Source organism: Solanum tuberosum, unplaced genomic scaffold, assembly GCF_000226075.1.
Source record: "Solanum tuberosum cultivar DM 1-3 516 R44 unplaced genomic scaffold, SolTub_3.0 scf00039, whole genome shotgun sequence".
NCBI lineage: Eukaryota > Viridiplantae > Streptophyta > Magnoliopsida > Solanales > Solanaceae > Solanum > Solanum tuberosum.
This window is the reverse complement of record NW_006238968.1, coordinates 1,677,669-1,699,425: the sequence shown is the minus strand read 5'-3', so window position 1 is coordinate 1,699,425 and position 21,757 is coordinate 1,677,669. Positions and strand designations below refer to the sequence as shown.

Sequence of the window (21,757 nt, the reverse complement as noted above, 5' to 3'; positions counted from 1 at the left end):
ATGTTTTGTGGATTAGATGCTTAAGCCATTCGTACTAGATGAGTTGAGATGTCTAAATGTAATACGTTGAAGTGCTTATTTGCTCACTTAAGATCAAATTTGAGTGTCTATTTATATATTGTAATTTTATAATTATATTTGAGACTGAATAGTTCTTATTCTTCATGCTTATCAACAATGAGATGATGCATAGAATATTTTAGTGTAATTAGAACTTGTTTGATTAGAGGTCAAGTTATTTCGAAATTAGTCATCTCATGATTATTATAAAAAATTACTATAATTCCAGAATAACTCATCTTATAATTATTATCGAGATTAATTACCCATTCATTATCCCTATTACCAAACGAGCCCTTAATCCTATCTTCTCTCTCACTAAACGCTACTCTTTCCCCTTCCCTTTCATTCAAGAACCAGAAAAACCTCTCAATCGATCTCAATTACTCCAAATTCCTCTTCCATATCTTCAATTTATCCATTTTAGGAGCTGGGTTTTTCACTATTTTGATGGATTCATCCTTAACTCTCTCGCTTTCTCATACCAATTCCGACACCCATGACCTAATCGGTACCTATTTCTTAGAACAATGGAGACTGAAATCCAAAGCCGCTGTTAGAAAATCAGAATCAGTAATGGGTGTTTCAGAAAATCAATTTTTGATGGAAATTGATTCAGAAGAGTGTGAAGAAGAGAAAGAAGAGTTGCCAACGGAGTTGGATACTTTGAATAGTTCTGGTGGGTTTTCGATTGTTGGATCAGATAAACTTTCTGTGCGTTACCCAAATGTGAATCTTCATGGATATGATGTTGGAGTTGTTCAAGCTAATCGTGCTGCACCTTGTAAAAGACTTGTTTATTATTTTGAGATGTTTGTGGAAAATGCTGGTACTAAAGGTCAAGTCGCTATTGGGTTTACTACTCCTGGGTTCAAATTGCGTCGACAACCTGGGTATTCTACTTTCTTTGACTTCAATTATAGCTTCTTGTTATCTTTTAATTTAAATTCTAATTGCAAAGCTTGATTCTTGAACTCAAGTGTGATGGGATAGGTAGAGGGGGTGTTGTTTTTGTTCTTATACTCGAATTTGATTGTAAGATTGACTGAAAATATAGCTCCTTTATGAAAGTGAAAGAATTTTATCCATCTTCTGATTTTAACTTTATTAGTTTTTCTAATCTTTTAGTATCAATCCTAATTACAAGAACTTGATTCTTGTCCTGAAGTGTGATGGGATTGATTAGGGGTGGGATGAAAATCTACAGCAGTCTCTCTATTTTAAACCAAACTTAACACTGATTGCCGTGCTGGTACTAAGGCCAAATAAGGATTGGCTTCAAATTGCGATAACCTGGGGATTCTACTTTCTTGGACTTCAATTTTGATTGTAATTATTGCTCCTTTTATTTTATCATCTTTTATTTTAAAGGTATAGTCTTTCTTACCTTATTTCAATGTTAAATCGCAAAGCTTGTTCTTGTGCTCAAGTGTGACGGGATAGATAGACAGAGGTGAACCCAGGATTGGAAGACGGCGGGGGCACTATTAAAGTCGAATGTATAAATATTGTCAAACAAGTATAAAATCGAGTGTATATATAAATATAAATTAAAAAAATCTAACATAATTCACTCTATGATTTGATGCTATTGACCCTTAGTGTACACTCTGAGATTGCTAGTTCGAATCTTGCTTGAGGTTTTTTATTAGGCCTTTTTTGGAAAAAAATTAAAATTGACAAAAAGAAAATGCAACAAGCAGAATCAAACTCGCGACCAGCGAGTTGCTAAGATGCCAACGACCAGGTGTTTGACCACTACACCAACTCAACTTATATGTCTTAGGGTGCACATTCAGTTATATATTCCTTATTTTAGAATATACGTGTATATACACAAAAAGTTTTCCGAAGTGAACGGGTGCACGGGCACCCACACCCTCAAGGGTGGGTCCGCCTCTGTGGATAGAGGGGGTAATATAGACTGAATAGCTCCTTTTTGAGAATGAAAGAATTACCTGTTTTTACTTCTTAATCTTTCTTACCTTTTAATTTCAATTATAATCACAATAGCTTGATTCTTGTGTGATGGAATAGATAGAGGGTGAGAAAATCTACAGGATCAGTCAAGTGGCAATCTATTCTTAACCAAATTTAACACTGATTTCCAGCTTTCTTGGAGATTTAGATAAATTTATTAATGGACATCAAGGGGGTAAACAATCTCATAATAAAGGTTGTGTGAGAGAAGACGTGCAGTTTTCTGCTAGTGAAGTAGACCAAACTTCAGCTCCTTTTGGCTCTTGATGTGTTTAGGGAAGTCGGACAACAGCTCTGGTCGATTGGTGAAACTTCTAACATATAGAGCAGCTTTTGAGTTACTAGTGAATTGCTATAATTTTAGAATTACTGTTGTCCATTGACAAGATAGGGATAGCCTAGTTGTAAGGACTGTTCACCTGCAAACAAGATTTAGTGTTCGAGTCACCAGTGTAGCAAAAGTGGGACACAACCTGTGCTGTACTCGTTGGTACGTAGTTTGGGAGGTTGGATTTTACCATCTAAACAACAACTATGCCAGAGTCTCAAACAAGTTGGGGTCAACACATGGAGTTTCACCCTCAGAGTCCATGTTGCTCCATTGAGGCTCATCTCTGTCCAATATTAAATAAAATACAATTTGACAAAATGAAAAATAAGTTTCTTTATAATTCTCTACATTTTCTGTTGGCTGACAAGACTAAAATACTTCTTTTATCCAACAAACTTAAAGCAAAAAAAGTAGTAAAAAACGATATAACAAAGATGTTTTGACATTTTCAACCGAAGCTGACTTATGTAACTCTCCTCTTTCTCAAGTTCTTACTTACCAGAATCGTTCCTCTTGTTGCCACCCAAGCGAAGAAACAAATATTTTTAGACTCTAGGCATCTGGAGAACAAGTGCAGTAGATTCACCCTCCCCCTCACAAACAATTAATGATAGTATGACTTAAAAGAAAATGATCCACCTTTCCTCGACCCCACCTCCACAAACCTGGCTGTTATGTGATAAATTTTGTTTATAAAGCATTTTCAACACACTCCAGGATGTGGTTACCTCCTAGTTGTGCAAACTTCTCCTAAACTTCATGCCCCAGAGAGCTCTTGCTTGTGATCTCTGGATCTGCTGTACTGTTATCTTTTGCTTGCCACAGAAGCTATTTTTTTTGTTCCAGACCCTACATGTAATGTAAAAGTCTTCCTACTCCTTCATGATATTCTTCTGTTAGTACAGTTGAATGTGGTGTGGTTAGTACATACTTCTCTGTACACAGTTTCATACTTTCTTGTTATTAGTTGTCTCAATGAAGTGTGCTCCTCAGATCAGAATATCTACAGCTATTTCCCCAACAACGCTTTGTTGAACGCTTTAGGGTCTTTCACACAATGTCCTCCCTACTTTTAGGGGAAGTGGCAATCTCTCGGTGACTCAGTGGTGTTTCCTCATCCTGTCTCCTGCCTCCCATGGCAAGTTCCTCTTTAATATCTCCAATTTTTCAATCACACTAGTCGATTCCTGCAAAAGTGACATATAGTATGTGTAGATGCTCGACAGTGATTGAACCTTATTATTATTCATGACCCAACAATCCAACATTTAGAAAGGTTGGTTCTTCTCTTTCCTTTAGAACAAAAGTTCCTATGAAGCCTATTCGACTTACTCTGTTCGATTCAAAAGACGAAAAGCTTTCCCAGCTAGTTGTATACTTGTATGTGGTAGGGTGCAGTAGCCTACTCCCCAGTATGGGCGATGATGACATGTCGGGTTTATTGACAAGATTATTGATGTGGTACTACTAATTTGACAGTGCACTAGCGTGAACACTGACGTTCTTCATGATGCAACCCCAATCAACTTTTACATCATGGGTTTAATGTACTAAAATGGAAACAGACTTCAGCGGTGCATGAGGGCATTTGTGTAACTGTGTTCTGGCTTTGGTTTCAACAACCATGTTCTCTTGTTGGGACAATTTTAAGTGTCGTGAGATTTGACCACAAGAAAGGGCACAATTATGACGCAACGAGCACAAAATAATTCTGGACCAGGGAAAAACTATTTCCAGGATGACCTGACGCTAAGACTTTTATCTCTTTCGCTTTCACACTATATGAAATGAGTAGGAAGGCTATCCAGTCAGAAAGAGAGATGGAGAATTGTCTAAACATGTATTTGGTGGACCCTATGGAAAGAAAGGAACTAAAGATGCTTTGAAGACAAAGGAAACACTATGCAGAATTTAATGATAAAGTGTTTTGTGCTTTACTATTTTTGGTGTAAACAAGAATGTCTAGAAAATATGAAATCTATCTTTGATGTCCTAGATTACATATAGAAAGTTTTTTTTTTCTTCTATTTTATCCTTTTGATCTGGGAACCCCCACAGCTTGTGCAAGTATCCTTGATGCATATACTGTTAACCATTCTCAGAAGAGAAATGAGAGAAAGAAGATATTAAACCCTTACTACATTGATGATAAAGTACATAGAGAACTCTTTCTATTAGTGTTTAAAGTTAAAACTATATGAAATAAGGGAAGTTTCTTAGTTATTGCACAACAATAAAAGACACTCCACTATATATTATGTGAGTTCTTTGCCAAATTGGACGGAGTGGGAAAGATAAGAACTATTTCACGTAGTTAACTAGACATGTATAATGAATCTTAACACATACCAATAGTCTAACATGGTATCATTTGTCTTTTCTCTAATTCATTAGTTGTTTGTTAATGCGACATAGACTGAAAGGATTGCATTGGAGGAGTGACATTTTGTTGTTCAATATTTTTCATTCGGAATTTATTTTTGATCTTTCTATGTTTGTCAGCTGGGAATCAAACAGTTACGGATATCATGGTGATGATGGACTGTTTTACCGTGGACAAGGAAAGGGAGAGGCGTTTGGCCCAGCTTATTCAACAGGTGATACTGTTGGTGGCGGCATCAATTATGCTTCTCAAGAACTCTTTTTCACGTAAGAATTTATCTATTTTTTTACCTCTTTTACAAAGGTGCTTGTGTTACATTGCTAGATGATTTTTGTTGAGTTTATAAAAAATAGTCTTAACTGTTTGCAGTACAATATCTGGACTCAAGAATTTGTGCTATTTCTTTTAATGCAGGAAAAATGGAACTGTTGTAGGAACAGTTTTCAAGGATGTAAAAGGGCCATTATTTCCTACCGTTGCAGTTCACAGCCAACATGAAGTGTATGTATATGTATCCTTATCGTCTATACCTTGTACTCCTTATTTTCCTTACTATTAATCTAATATAAATTACGGGTGGCAAAATTCATCTTTACAGGCATTGTGTTTTCAAAGCACTTGCTATACTGACATTTTGGAGGTGGGGGGTGGGGGGGTGGGGAGGTATGCCTCCGGTTTGCCTTCATCTGAAAGACTGATAAGATAACTTGGAATGCCATTCATTTTATGTATCTGAATATCGTTCCTTGTTAAAAAATATGCGGACTCATGCTGCAATTTTGATCTGCACAACCTTCCATTATCTTTCTTATTATCAGTGTAGTCCTTTATCCCCATTTTTTTTGAAACTAGTAACATTTGTATTTCATTTAGTACTTAGGTAGTACTGAAAAACCATATTTACAAAAGCAGAAAGGAGTAAAATCTATCCAAAATCTGAACCAAATCTAAATGGATCCTAATACATCTATGATTGACTCAGTTTCATTGGAGTAGACATTTGTACACCAAAAGCAGAACAACAAAATGCACTTAAGCTTTACTTCCTGCAAGTTGTTGTTCCTATTCTCAAAACATCTCTCGTTTCTCTCCCTCCAAGTCCTTTATCCCCATTCCAATCCTCTTTTTCTTTTTTGATCAGTCCCAATCCTCTTTATTTCTTCATGAAATATATCAAGGTTGTGAACTATATCGAAGACTCTATCCCTGAGTTTTTATTCCTTTGATGCTACCTTTTCTTGTTAAATTAAGCCAAATTGGGGTTGGACTTGCTGTACTTCAAAGAATTAGCTTCTTAAGTCATTTTTCTTTTAGTTTCCCCAGCTGTGTGCTCTTCCAACGATAGGTAGAGCAAGGAGTATATATCATTATTGACACATGCATGTCCTTGAATATAGAGAATGCGGATGCATAACTGTGAGCCTTCTGAATTTCGCCCAGTTACTTCTCTGTTTATATTGGTCAAGTTTCACATATTCTGTGAAATGCTTAAACAGTGTTGGAGCTTATTCATGGAGTTAATTAAAGAAACATATGTTTTTACATTTACCACCTGAAAAATGAAAACATGAGTTTCACTAGTAATTCTATGAGGGCTTGTACACATCCATTTTAAGATATCATCCGTTCCACTTGGCTAATCTTAAAACTAAGGCATGCAATCTGCTAATTTTCCATCATCTTGCAGAAGCATTAGAATTTTTTTTTCTTTTAAGCTAGTGATGTAAGAGCCTTTTTTTTTTCCAATTTGATTTGTCTTTCATCTTTTAGAAGAAATGACAGTAACTTTTCCTGGTAGCTTCTTCTTTTGTTGGGCACTATTTAAGTTTAGGATAGGGGCTTAGGAGTTTTCTTGGTTGATAATGGCTCAAAAATGATAGATGAGTTCTTCATAAGAAATTACACTAATTATTATAGAACTAAGCCGGAGTCAAAGTATGTAAAACAAATAATGATTGGCTCTACCCACGGTTATCTAACAAGTTATTGCAGCCGTTGATATTAGTAGGTATTTCGTCTCATTACACAAAAAGAAACAAGTATTCAATATTTTTTTGCTTTCATTCCATACTATCCACAATTTTTTTTTGAGAAAAGTAACTGTTAGTCTATATTTATCCACAGGTATACTACCTCAAAAGTGTAGTTCCCTTCCAAAAGTGTTATAATTACATAGGATCCTGATACTACCAAGTTACAACCAGTCTGTAGTTGTGTTGATTGCTTCTGAGTTATCTAGGACTACTAGTTTACACCAAAAATAATTCAGAGCTAAACAATTAAATTTAATTCATTTTATGCTGCTCTGCTTTCCTTCAAAACATCTCTTGTTCCTCTCTATCCATATTGTCCACCATATACAAGATGGGTCAATCTTCCATCTCTCCTCCTTTCTTCCTGCATTTCCATCCCTATTCCAGCACTTCAAAACCTCTTTGATCCTTCCTGATTTCACCCATCTGATCTCTCTCATGTTGGTGAACATTTGCCACAGCTGGTTTGTTCACTTGCAGTCTTGCAGTGTAAGAAGAGACGGTTGACCGTCTCTCCTTGCTCTTCACACAAAAAGCACCTGGAACACAGGTGAAAACCTCTTTTGTTCAAGTTCTCATGTGTCAAAACTGCCTCCTTAGCTAGCAACCAAGTAAAACTTTACTTTATAGGGTATCTTAGTTTAAAATATCATCTTCCAAGGCCATTCTACTTCCTCAATGCCAACTGTATTGAGATCTTCATAGGCTGAGTTAACAGTGAAACACCCTTTGCTCCCCACTTTCCGTATCATCTCCCCCAGACAGGTTACTAGATTGTGCTAGGGTGACATGAAACTCAGCTATTCTACACATCTCCTAATCATTTAAATTTCTCCTGAAGTGTAAATTCCACCCCTCATCATTCTATAATTCTGCTACAGTTGTATTTGACATAGGTTCCAGAGGTCAGGAAACCTTTGGCTTAGTGAAACCTGGCCACACCATCTGTCCTTCCAGAAAGCCACCTTTCTGCCATTTCCCACCTTGCAGCATGATCTTTCTAGCACCAGATCCCATAAATCACTGATGGATCTCCATACACTAGATCCCTATGGAGATGATACCTCTGTCGTTATCCAGTTACCTCTCATTCCATATTTTGCAGCAATCACTTCCATCCACAGTGAGTTCTCAGCAGATGCGAACTTCCATAGCCACTTCATCATTAGGCTTTGGTTCTAAAACTTCATGTTTTTGATGCCCACACCCCCAATCTTCTTGCTTATGTTCATTTCTTCCTATTTGACAAGATGATACTTCCTCTTATCTTCATTTCCTAGCCAAAAGAAGGTTCTTCTATCACACCAGCTGGTGCTGGGAAAACAAACATCATGTAACGTAGGGCATCCAACACACTGTTGATCATAGTCAATCTCCCCCCCTAAATAAGTATTGGCTTTTCCAATTTGCTAATTTTCTCTCACACTTCTCTATCACTCCACTCCAAATGCTCATTGACTTACTTTTTGCACCTAAAGGCATGCCCAAGTAGATGGTGGGTAGCTCCCCTACTTGTCCCCCAATGTAATGGCCAGATCTTCAATTTGTACCACTTCATTAATGGGTAGATATAGCTTTTCCCCCAATTTATATGAAGGCCTGCAACAACTTAAAAAATTATGAAAATGGCTAAACTCAGAAATCGTTCCCTCACTGCTTCATAAAAACTAAGGTGTCATCTGTAGGTGAGTGATTTCTAAGTTGTTTCCTGCCCTGTTGTGCAAGCCTCTGATACAATCATTGGCCTTTGCTGTGTTGATTAGGTTACTCATCCAATGAACAAGAAAGGTGAGAGTGGACCCCCCTGCCTCAAACCCCTTTGAGAAGGGAAAAAACCAGTGGGACTTCAAGTAATAAAAACTTGAAATTGGACTGTACCGATACAATATTTGATCCACCTTATCCATTTAGACCCAAAACCCATCTTCTGTCCAGTTTACACTTTACATAGTATGTCTGGCTGTTTGCTCTTCACTCTTGAATCCACCAGTTCATTTGCTATCACCAGTGCATCCATAATCTGTCCCCTTAATAAAAGCCATCTGTTGTCAACAAGTTTGTGAATGACTTTTTTCAATCTTTATGCCAACAGTTTTGAGATGATCTTGTACACTCCCCCAACCAGAGGGTCTGAAATCATTCAGTTCAATTACCCCCACTTTTTTAGGAATAAGTGCGACAAAGGTGGCATTAATACTCTTCTCAAAACATCCTCTAGCATGGAAGTTTTGGACAACGGCTACCAACTAATGTCTGATTATGTCCCAACAATGACCGAAGAAAGCCGTTGTATAGCCATCTGGTCTAGGGGCTTTGTCCCCTGCACATGCTTTGATACTCTCTAGACTCTAGTATTTTCTCAGCTTCAAAAGATGCCTCCAAGAAGCTGCCATCTATTACATCAATTCTGGGGCAACCTCTCATGTCTAACTGTAGTCTCCACTCTCCTGATTGTGTATATAACCTCTCATAGTATTCAACAATTTCTTTCTTAATTTCTTCAGGTTCGGTAATCTCAACTCCATTGACTTTCAATTTATCAATGGTGTTGACTCTTCTATGTTGGTTTGCTGTTCTATGGAAAAAACTTGTGTTTCTATCTCCTTTCTTAAGCCACAAGGCTCTGGATCTCTGGCTCCAAGCTATCTCTTCATGCTTGGCCATGTCCTCTAACTTCATAGTCAATGCCAACCTAGAAGCTATTTACCCTTCCACAAGAGATCTCTGTTCTTGTATCTCTTCCAGATCATCTAGTTGATTCAACGCATTGGCTTTTGCATTTTCAGATTTCCTCGAGTGGTTTTTCTCCATTCTTTCAGCGTTCCCTTTAGGGCCTTTAACTTTGCCATTAGAACATAATCAGCCCTGCCAGTGCAATTAAAAGACTCTCACCAATCCCTGACCTTAGCATTGAACCCCTCTGTATGAAGCCACCAGTTTTCAAACTTGAAATATGAGTTTGATTGCCCCCAATCTCCACACTGTAACAATAGACGTGAGTGATCTGACACTACTCTACTGAGAGCAGACTATCCACAAATTCATACCATCTAATTCTCACAACAGCCAAATCATGCTTTACAATAAAGCATCAAGAAAGAATGTCCACGAGTTCTTGAATTTGTGGAGTTTACCTTGCTATTCGAACTCTGGTAACCGTAAAAGGTCTGTATTTTATTCATTTGGTGTAAATAGGAAATTTCCTGTTGCAGAGATAGTTGCTTAGTGTGTATTTGACTACTTGTGCATAACTTCCTTTGCTATACACATATAATAGTGAAATATGGTTTGTCAAAAAGAAAAAAAACAGTAGTTCTATAAATAGTTCTAGGTTGATTAGCAATAGCTGCTGATCCATGGCTAGTGTACACAAACTCTGACTTAGTAGTATGGATCATCAAATCTAGCATGTCTGACTTCTTGCAGTTATTTGTTGATTTTACTCACAGGGTCACTGTCAACTTTGGGAAGCGTCCATTTGTTTTTGATCTTAAGGTAAACATCTTTCTTTTTTTATTTAGTTGAATAGTTCTCCTTTGCTTTGCCATGTAATTGGGCTTTTTACCTTCTCTGGGTGGGGCTGTTGTTGGTCTCCTCTACTATTAATTATGCTTGTGATGCTGCATTGCTGTGTGCTTCCATTTTGAAGTCAATCTCAAACAGACAGTAGATGCTGATTGTTACTACTATGTATCAGTCCTTAAATATGACAAATGCATGTTTGTACGCTCATCTTTCTGCCTTGGGTAGGTTATGGTCTGTGACAACTTCTCTTGCTTGTCTGTTCATTGCTGCTGATTCATAAGATATGTCTATCAATTGTTAGTTGAAATACAGTTGCTGGTCTGTGTTACAGGAAACAAATTGAAAGCACTATTACAGAAATCAGGGGATAAAAGCATGTAAACATAATTTAAGTATTAATCCACTGTGGTTTTTGCTTCCTTTGTTTAGGCATATGAAGCGCAGGAAAGGGCAAAGCAGCATTCAACTATTGAAAAATTGTCTATACCTCAGAATGCCAGTTATGGGTAAGTACTCCCTCCGTCTGATTGCTACAACTATAATTTTTAAATAAAGATAAGGGGTCCTATTAGTAAATATAATATTTTGCTGAATTTTAGAACTTAAGAAGAATAAAGCAGAGTGTTAGAATACTTCCTATCTAGTATAATATTCAGCAAGTAATAAACAGTGAAGAGAAAGAAGGTTTGATCCAAGGGAAGTGGATAACATTTTAGCATGGATTGACAAAGTGGCCTAGGGTGTACTTAATGGTCAATGAAGTGGGGGAAAACCATGAGATCTTAGAATCATGTCTTGGTGGAGTAAATAACCACGAAGTGAGATTTTCCAGCTGTCTAAGCCTTGGTGGTCACTGGTCAAAGATGCCCGGTACTTGCATTTGATGGAATGTAGCATGTACCAGGTGGAATAGTCGAGGTGTGCTCAAGTTGGACCGGACACCACCGTGAAAAAAAGGTAGGACAATGAATGAAGCTCATTGAAGTTACTATATCTATTTTCTAACAGACAAAAGGGGTGCATGATTTTTGTATTGTCTCAATTTAAATTTGAAGATAAGGGTAGATAACGAAGTCTTAAAACACATTGAAGAAAAAGGAGAATGCTGATCATACACGCTATAAACATATTATGCTGAGTCTATAGATGCATATAGAACATCTGTACTTTGCAGCAGTGTCTTTACTGTATCACATATCCAGTTATTGTCCTCATATGGTTTTGGTAAGATATGAGGCTGAATGAGTTTAAGACGTGGCCACTTGTAGGTTCAGACTTCAAGTAAATATACCCAACAATCCAAAGGTGATTACCCTTTTTTAGAATTATTGTAATATTCTCTAATAAGCTATATAAAAGGTAATAATAATGCTCCAAAGAAACATACCTTTTAAAAAAAGAAAAAAAAATGCTCAAAAGACATTGTTCATTATTGTTAGAGCATTTATCTGGAGCAGGTATTAGTTATGTTGTGAGGCATGAGATTTAGAGAAGGAATGTATCAGTTCATATTCAAAATTGTATTGGGTCAGGATTGTCATTTTTGAGAGAAAAGTTAAGCCTCCATGGTTCAACGGATCTTTTAGACTAACCACATGGTTTGACCTATACATTTTTGGGAATTTTTGAAGATGGGACTTGCTAGAATTGTAATAGGTATATATAATCCTACTTAGAATAGGAATAGTATATAGTGTCCTACTTAGAAAAGGATTGTATTGTAGTGTCCTAGTTGGAAAAGGAGTGTATTGTAATGTCTATAAATAGGGTCTCTCTAATAATGTTAGAGACAACAATTCAGTAATATTCATTTCATATATTTCTCACATGGTATCAGAACCTCTACGATCTTGGTAAACAATCAAAGAGCTTTCGCTGCCGGCGGGCGACTATTACCTATATATGCCGTCCGTCTGGCCAACGACTATGTTAGTAAAAGTTGTAGCACCGTGCCATCTTTTTGGTGACTACTTTTTCATATTTAATTTGTGTAGCATCGTGCCATCTTTTCGGTGACTACTTTTTCATAATTAATTTGTGTAGCACCGTGCCATCATTCCGGTGACTACTTTTTCATATTTGATTTGTGTAGCACCATGCCATCATTCCGGTGACTACTTTTTCATATCCTATATGTGTAGCACCGTGCTATCCTTCCGGTGACTACTTTTTTTATATCTGAGGCGTAGCACCGTACATCTCTTCAGACTACTTTTCATATTTAATTTGCGTAGTACCGTGGATTTTTTCGAACTACTTTCTCATATCTAAGTTGCATTGCATCGTGTTTCTTTTCGGTGACTCCTTGATTTGATTTGCATAGTTCCATTCGTCTTTTCGGTGACTCCTCAAAACTGATTTGCATAGGGTTGTGCCATCATTCGACCCTACCATATAAATTCTCTTTTTCAGTAGGGTCGTGCCATCATTCCGACCCTAGCCATATTATTTTTCTTTTTCAATAGGGTCGTGCCATCATTCCAACCCTACACATAATTTTATTTCTTAGATTGTGACCACTTCCAACCATCAAATCTAATACTCCAGTATATGAGCATGTTTCGGCCAATTTTTCGGTGACTTTCTTGTTTAGTATCGACTCATCTATTGCTTCCAACATGATCCATATACTTTATACTAGATTTTGAGCACTTTCCGACGACTGCTGCATTGTGAAGAAGTCTACTTGGAGCAACCACCTAATTTCGTTGCTCAGGGGAGTTTAGTAGCCTTGTATGTCGATTACGTAAGTCACTCTATGGTCTGAAACAACCTTACACTGTACTTTTATCACTCTGTGTTTTATTGGCATTATGCATTAAATTCAGTATTTCATGATAAACCAAGCACATTGAGATTGATTGACATTATGCATCAAATTCAGTATTTCATGAGAAGACTAAACACATTGAAATTGACTGTCAATTTTGTGAAGTCGAGTGATCAACTTGCAGATATCTCACCAAGCTCCTCATCGATCCTCGTATTAATTACATTTGTAACAAGCTAGATACATATGATTAGTATGCACTTGCTTGAGGGGGATATATAATCCTACTTAGAATAGGAATAGGAATGGTAATAGGAATAGGAGTAGTATATAGTGTCCTACTTAGAAAAATATTGTATTGTAGTGTCCTAGTTGGAAAAGGAGTCTATTGTAATGCCTATAAATAGGGTCTCTGTAATAATGTTAGAGACAACAATTCAATAATATTCTTTTCATATATTTCTCACAGGACTATATATTTAAATGTGCTTAATCGGGCATCACAAATAATTTTCGATAATTGAAACACCAAAGTCATAATTTCTTTTGATAGTCAAAATCAAAGATAATGAAAGAAATAGTGCTAGACTGGTAGTACATCTTTGGTGAGCTACATTAGAGTCTTCCAGATATCGGGTGAGTGTGCCTTTTAATATTTACGATGTGGATTCCCAAGAGGGCGAAGCTATTAAGTAGATTTGAGTTATTTTTACCTTATGTTCTGCTGGAAATCTTAATTCTGACCTGAAAGAAATGGAGCGGTGAAGTGTTCAGACTATGTTGAATTAGCAGAGTAATTAAAACACTTCTGTTACAAATGTTAGTTTTTTTCTACACATTGCATGCCTTTACTGTTGGAAATGCATTTCTATTTCTTAACGTGTTTTCAACTAACAGGATTGTTCGCGCATATTTACAACATTATGGATATGAAGATACACTGAAAACGTTTGATGTTGAAAGTAGAAGTACTCTTCCACCCATCTCTTTTGTTCAAGAAAATGGCTTTGCAGAGGACATCAATGTGTATTCATTAAATCAGAGAAAGGTTCTTCGTCAGGTATGAAATGTGGAAGCATCTTTTTTCTACCATGATAAATAATGTTAATGGGTGATACCATGACATACACATTAGTCACTTGGTTTTTGTTGCTGTCGGTGCCTGCACAACCACTTTCTTTTCCCTTTTTTCAGTGGCTGGATTGAGAGAATTTGATCGATCTTTCACTTCTTTTATTTCCTCCTCTACTGTTTCTTACCCCTTGTAAAAGAAACCACGAAAAATATATAATGGAAAGAGGGAGGAAGAAAGACAAATTGGGTGGGATTAGTTATTATTCGGGATGGGTAGAAAATTAAACAGGTAAATAAGAGTGCTCTTTGTATAGTGTGAGAGAAGCTCTGTTGGCTGGTGAAAAAATCTTCTATGTTGTGTATATCTTATCCCTTCTATTGTGCTTTTATTAAACATGAAGGACTGGATATCGTTCAACTCTCCTCTCGTTTTCCCTTTTGTCACATGGTTCCTAAGAAAAAAACTATTCTAGAAAGGACGCAAATTTTCCCTCTTTTCTGCTGCTTTCTTGCTATTAACTAGTTTCAATATTTGATGGAAGTGGAAATAACTAACTGAACAGTTTGTCAAGACAAAGAAAGTCATATGGTGAAAGAATACAGGTGCTGGTGAAAGAATACAGGTGCTAGAGAAGAATTATATAAGCTTTGAGCAATGTGATGAGCTATGAATTAGAAAAGATGGAGACAATATTAGGTGATATCAGTGTCTAATTTTTCAGTCGTGAGTTCAGTCTGGAATTTTGATATTCAATGAATTTTTGGTTACTCGTCACTTAGTAGTGCTATTGAGGATGATTCCCTTCACGCAAATAGCTTCCTTTCTCTCTTTTAAGTGATCCAAATGTGAAATCTTTTGATCTATGCCCTTTTTTCGACTTCAAATATCTTGACGAAACATTAGTTTAACTTTTGGAGGATATTTCAGATGGTCTTTCCTTCAATCCCTTTTAAGAAAAAATCTATAAGGTTGAAGAAAATATATATATAAAAAAGATATAAACATATCAGTAATGGAAGCTTTCGTACACATTAGAGTTTTAAGACTATTGACAAGTGAAGGAATATCTTTACTCAGCCTTTTGGCTGAGATCTAGTGTAGTGTTTGTTCAGAACCTGTTTGGATTGGCTTAAAAGTTGGTCAAGCCTACCTTCAAGTTATTTTTAGCTCTTGAAAGTATTTGACAAGGTTAAAAATAACTTAAAATAAGTTTAAAATGACTTGAAAAAAGTTAAAAACCAAAAGTAGATCTCCCCCTACATTTTATTTTGTGACTTAGAAGTCATATATGTTTGACTTTTTATTTTTTGACTTAAAGCTAATTTTTTTAAGCCAATCCAAATGGGCTCTCAGTTTAACGATTTTTACCAAGTGAAGGAATATCTTAGTGGAAGAAACCCTACACATCCGACCATAAGATTGAGTGTTTGAATTATCCGGGAGTAAAGCAGGGGTTTACCATATTAAAAGATTGGAGGTGTTTTCTCTTTGACAAAGCAAAGTTAACACATAAATGTAGTCTCTGGTAAGATATAGTATCCAAAACTTCCGTTCTGCTGGACGGGTTAGTTGACGAACAACCAGTAAATTTTACCTTCCTTTATTGTTCTCTTCTTGCTAAATACTAGTTTTGGTTGGTTTCTGATCTGCGCAAAACAATGTAATTAACTCTCCTCCCCGAGCGCAGTCCAAAAAAAGTTCATTATAGCACTTCCATCTGTCGACTTTTTAACCCCTTCAACCTGCTATATGTAATTGTCATTTTGCTGACGTAGAAATGATACTTATAGGAATGTCTTTGTTGTTTAAACAGCTAATTCGGAGCGGTCAAATTGGTGATGCCTTTGGTAAACTAAGAGAGTTGTATCCACAGATAGTCCAGGTACTTTTCTGTTGACTGATATTGTCAAACATCATATAACTCCTATTGCAACTTCATTCACCTCCCTTGACCTTCTTGCACAAGATGCTGTTGAAGTTCCATACTTGATGTGTATTGATGTATAATTTTGCATCCTTAAGTATCTATGCACAATTCATGCTCTTTGTTTTCTACTTTCTACTTTAATTCTATTTTTCTCAAATCTTACCTTCTTTTGTTTTGAGAAAAAAATCTTACCTTCTTTTGTTTCTTGACATTACTTTAATAGATATATATGTTTGGCAGTCAACTTATTCCTATCTAATGTTGTGTATATAGTATTTTTCCTCCTTTCTGTACCTTCTTGGTACTTTTTTTATATTACTTTACCCTATAATTTTTTTTGTGTGTATATACATAAGATGTACATGTGGGATATGGAATTTCCCTTTTTTGTTTGTTTGTTTTGTTTATTACTCCAGATTGTTTCTTGAATATCACAAGAAAAATTAGGACACTTACAAAAATTATTAATTAAGGAATTCTCCAGAAATGTAAATATATAGTACCTATTATCTCTGTTGTGCTGAACTATTCAGAGGAACATTCACAAGAATTTCTATATGCTTAAGAAAAGGAAGAAAAAGAACTACTACATTACCGAAGCTTGGGGAATCTTAGTAGCTTAGTTGGTTGGCTACCTGAACTCCCACCTTGTTGGTGAGGGTTCGATTCCCCACATTGTAATCCTCTCCCCCATTTCCCCTTCCTCACCCCCAACTTTAAAAATAAAAATAAAAATAAAATTCATTACCAAAGCTTGTCTTAATTTAACTACTTTCGAAATAAAGTTACTTAAAAAATTGTATGAATTATCAATCAAGCTACTTTCGAAGTATAGTTACTTAAATAATTGCATATATTATCAATCAAGCTATTTGAATGTGTGGATCACATGGTACTTGTATCAGTAAGCTATATGAGTTTTAAGTTAAAGACACATCACTTTAACACCTAAAACTGGAATGTATCAATAAATTATGTGATATATCACAATTTTCTTATGAACAATTATTCCTTATAAGAGAGGATGCTGTAGAAATTTTCTAAGATGTTCTTGCTTTCATCATTTTGTTATTTTCTTCTTTGTATTTATCTATCGGAAACAGCCTCTCTACCTTCACGAGGTCGGGGTAAGACTGCATACACACCACCCTCCCCATACCCCACTTGTGGAATTACACTAATAGTTTGAAAATCTATAGTTTGAATTACACTACAATAGTTTGAAAATCAATTATAGAGCGTCAAAACTTAGAATTGTTGTTGTTGCAAGTTATTAGCAATTCGATCAAGTGCTAAACGTTTTAAACTTCAATACACCTCTATCAAATCTTCTCAAACAAACAGCTTCATTTTAATACCAAAGAATAACTCAAATTAGAGAAATTTGAAGTTGCTGTCATTAAAGCTTATTACGTATTGTTTCCTGATGTTTTTCCTCTTCTTTCTTCCGTTGCCTTCAATGAAAGTAGTTTAAAGTTGAAGGGAAGTCTTTTGCAGATATATATGGCACTCTAATTCTATGGTTGACATTTAGCTTTTCAATAAGTCTCAGTTTGCTCGCTAGTTAGCTTGAGTCATGATGAACTAGTATTCCATTCTTCTGTCCACTATGTGACAAAAAACTTGTTCTATTCCGACTCACTTTTCTTTTCCTGATAAGTTGCTCTATGCTTTTTAGGATGGCACATCAGCTATATGCTTTCTGCTTCACTGTCAAAATTTTATTGAGCTAGTACGGGTAAGTTGTTTTTGCACATGGTTCTGCTGCTTCATGTTTCTCTCTCTGTATAGAACCTGTAGCCACAGTACAAATGACTGCAGCAACCCCTAAGCAAATGGTTTAATTTTTCCGACTTCTTGGTGAAAATTCAAATCTTTTTTTTAGTTTAAAATCATATTGAGAAGAATGTAGGTTCATGCTAGAGATCAGGCAGGAAACAAAAGTTCAAGTAAGAGTAAAACGGTGGTGGGTGCATGAAAAGAAAGAAAGCTCACAAGTATGTGGCAAAAGAAGTCAATGAGGCCACAAAGAAATGAACATTCTGGTGCTTCCTTTGACATTGTTTAGATGCATCCTCGAATTATCTTATTCCTCCACTTTTCTGGGATTGTATAAGAATGTCAGTTGTTGGCTAATCTTCTGTTCATTAGTGCTCTATGGTGCCGTGTAGTCATATAAATAGGATAGAATCTGAAGTCTTATGTGCTATCTGTAGGTTGGAAAGCTTGAAGAAGCTGTGTTATATGGCAGGAGTGAATTTGAAAAATTCTATAAGTTGGGAGACTATGATGATTTGGTCAAGGTACTGCAGGAAATTCTGTTAACCTTTTGTGGCTGTGTTTACTGAATAGCGTTGTATTAATAGGAGCATCCTCACTAACATGTGTTGGACATTGTGAAAAAGGGTATATAATGTTTTCCCATTTGCATAAATCTGTTCATTGTAGTACTGAGCTAATGGATTCAATTATCGTATCCTCATAAAATTTGTATATTACATCATGGAGATTTCAGAAGTACACTTCTAATTTCAAACTATGTAGAGCAGTAAAATTTTCGTCAAAAACATCTTTAGGTTTTCTCCTTCCATATGATCCAGCACACAAGCAGGGACTGTTATCAGCAGTTTCCTCAGTCCTTTCCTATACTTCTATCCAACCAGCAGCAAAAGAGTTCATTCATAGTCATCACCATTACCCAGCTCACCTCAAATATATTCAGAAAAGGCTTGGAGCTCTGGATAACAGAACCTCCTTGATTGCCTTGGTCTTTTTATGCCCTTTCCTATCCCTCTTTTTGTTACTTAGGTAATGATCCCCTTTCTGTTTTTTCAAAACATTGTATCACTCATGACAAAGATGATACCAGCATGTTGCCTAAAATTATTACTCATACATTTTGATGCTAATCTGCTGGAATCTGAATTCGCAAGATTATCTCCCCAAATAAAGCCTAAGATGTCTTTAGATCGAAGCTGCATTCTAGTATCTCTCTATGATTAATACAGTTTGCATTGGTGTCTAGATGATATTGGATTATCAGGGTTTAACATTGTTGAAGAGTATGAAATGCTAATGCTTCCAGCTCGAAGTAGATAGGAAAGATAACAGAAAGACCTGGCTTCAGACTGCCAAAAGTTTTTAGGTGGTCAAGTGTGCTTCATCGAGTTACCCTTCGGGGTGGCCCAGTGGTTTGGGCTTGGGACTTCCATGTTGGAGGTCTCAAGTTCGAAATCCCTTGCCAGCGAAAGCAAGGAGTTTGCTTCTGGGTCGAGCTCGTTGCACCGGGCTTGCCTAGTGCGGGTTACCTCTCCTATGTGGTTTGCGAGCTATTGCATAGGAGCGGGGGTTTTACCCTATGCGCACCCAAAGGGTAGCGGCTGCGGGTTACCCTTGTCATCCAAAAAAAAATAAAAAAAATTCAGAAAAGATTTCAAAATTTCCTTTGTTAGGTTCTGTATGATTATTCTAGAATATCATTGATATAATATATAACTTAATTTCAGATGGCATACCCCAAATAGTTTGTTGGTTGGGAACCAATCTCTCAACCAAGTATACCTGCCAGCACTTGAATTCCAGTCATCGCATTTACTGAAAATGATAGGTTCTTCCTCCACTTTACATGTTGTCTAGACACACCTTCAAAAACAGTTAAGATTAAGCTTTAGGTGCCTTAATTGCTCCACCTTAGTATCACATAACACCAAAGAAGCATCCACATAAAGTAAATTTCATAGTTCCATACTACCACTATTATTTGAACTTTTTGAACCTCCTTACCCATCCTCGTTGATTGACAAGCTTTATCATCCCGTTGAGCCCTTCCATTCCATAACAATAAGGAAATAAAAAGGTGACGAAGGATCTCCTTCTCCAAGTCTCCTTTGAGAGGGAAAGAAGCTATCATGTTTCCTACGTTTATTGTGGATTATATAACTAATAGTATGTTTCCTACCAATATTCCAACAAAGTCTTCTTTGCCTTGCTTTGTACTGTCCAGCACCGTCTTCTTTTCATGATCCAGAAGCTCAATAGTTACTCTTACCATAAAATGTGTTAATTTTACAATGCAGGGAATGTTTAAGCTAGACATATTACGTCTTTGCATCTAATGTTATCTTGAGCAAATATTTGTTCTTACTGTTTCTCTTTGTCTATATCATCATAGGATTGTGCTGCTCTACTGGCATATGAACAACCACAGAAATCCTCTGTTGGGTATCTTCTAGGAGATTCACAGCGAGAAATTGTGGCTGATGCTGTCAATGCAATGGTATTGTCAACGAATCCGAGTGTTAAAAATTCAAGAGAGTGCTTACATTCACGTCTTGACAGGCTACTCAGGCAGTTAAGTGCTTGCTTCTTGGCGAAGAGAACGTTTAATGGGGATCAGGGTGAAGGTTTCCATCTTCATAGAATACTTAATAGTGGTAGGAAAAGCTGAGAGGTAGTCTTGGTTTGCATTCCCATCACTCCCAACCCATGTATATGCTTCACTCATCCAATGTCTTTCATGTCACGATCCAAGAGGAAATGCCTCTCGGTGACCAGCACACGTGCTGTGTAGAGTTGTTATGTACTTTCTTGATTTGTAGTAGTCATTCATTTTCTTGATTACTGGGTTGTCTTCGTTTCATACCCCCTACGACAGTAAACCTTATATAGTTCGTGCACATTGAATGGTCAGATTCTATACTTGGGGGTATAATGCTATCCGAGGTTCAATCGGATAGCTTTTGTACAGATTCATTTTTCAAGTTCAGTAGATTGTTGTTTTTGTGTATGCTGGTCTTTCTTGTTACACAACTCTTTGGAAATCATTATTGTTTGTTGAAAGAAAGAAAACAGATTGGTAGCGTTGTTTCTTTGCTTAGAAAAGTGTTTAAGACTGGAGGAATTTTAAGAACCCAAACAGTAAGAAAAAAAAGAAAAGGTAAATTGTGCTTAAAATCATTTGTATATAGTTTTTAGATAATTCTTTTGGGAGGTGAGGTGGGTGTGTACGGTGGCGGTGAAGATGAATGTGTTTAAGGGTGCGAAGGACACAATTAATGCGCAATGCTACTTGTGAAACATGAGTTGTTTTTCTATAGGTCTGTGCACCCCTCTCCCTTTATGAAAAAAAGAAGATTATTTTAGTTAAGAGTTTATTGAAAATAGTTCTTTCTATTCTGCAAAGGTAGGAGTATAGTCTATATTTATTTTTTGGAACACTTAAATATAATAATGTTAATCCCATTTTTCTAAAAGCATTTAAATTTCTTGTGTAATAAAAATCTCTCACAAATGAAAAATTTTCATCTAACTACCAATCTTACTAGTCATGTGATGGATTAGTATCTTTCTACCCATAACTAGAGAATATTCAGAATTTGAATCCTTAAGAATATTTTTTTTTATTGAAAGCCCCTTTAAATAGGCCCTATAATACGCAAATGGCCTAATGAGATGCAATGCATTATGTAACAAAAAGAAAAAAAAAACGTTATCTGATCAAGTAATTTTGTGTTGGGAGATGAATTGTGCGAGTACAAATTTAATCGGGTAATACAAATATCTAACACCGTGTAAAATACCAAAAAAAAGTAAATTTAAGTTAATTTTTAAGTGGAAGAATAAATTAAACAAACTAAAATAAAAGTGATAAATTTCCATAACACAGGTAGGTGG

The 21,757-nt window shown here is 36.2% G+C and overlaps 1 protein-coding gene across 2 annotated transcripts; it reads left to right on the top strand.

Moving 5' to 3' along the window:
• The first annotated feature begins 330 nt into the window (after nt 1-330).
• LOC102581705 (ran-binding protein 10) lies at nt 331-20,870 on the top strand. 2 transcript variants are annotated; one of them, XM_006343286.2, is made up of 10 exons: nt 331-953; nt 4,874-5,020; nt 5,169-5,255; nt 10,237-10,282; nt 10,742-10,818; nt 13,980-14,142; nt 15,971-16,039; nt 17,763-17,822; nt 18,301-18,387; nt 20,256-20,870. In XM_006343286.2, the coding sequence occupies exons 1-10, from the start codon at nt 511-513 to the stop codon at nt 20,529-20,531; spliced, it is 1,455 nt and encodes a 484-aa protein (XP_006343348.1). In that variant the 5' UTR covers nt 331-510; the 3' UTR covers nt 20,532-20,870. The 2 variants fall into 2 exon arrangements, with proteins under 2 accessions (XP_006343348.1, XP_015162345.1); XM_015306859.1 differs by lacking the exon at nt 18,301-18,387.
• The last annotated feature ends 887 nt before the right edge of the window (nt 20,871-21,757 follow it).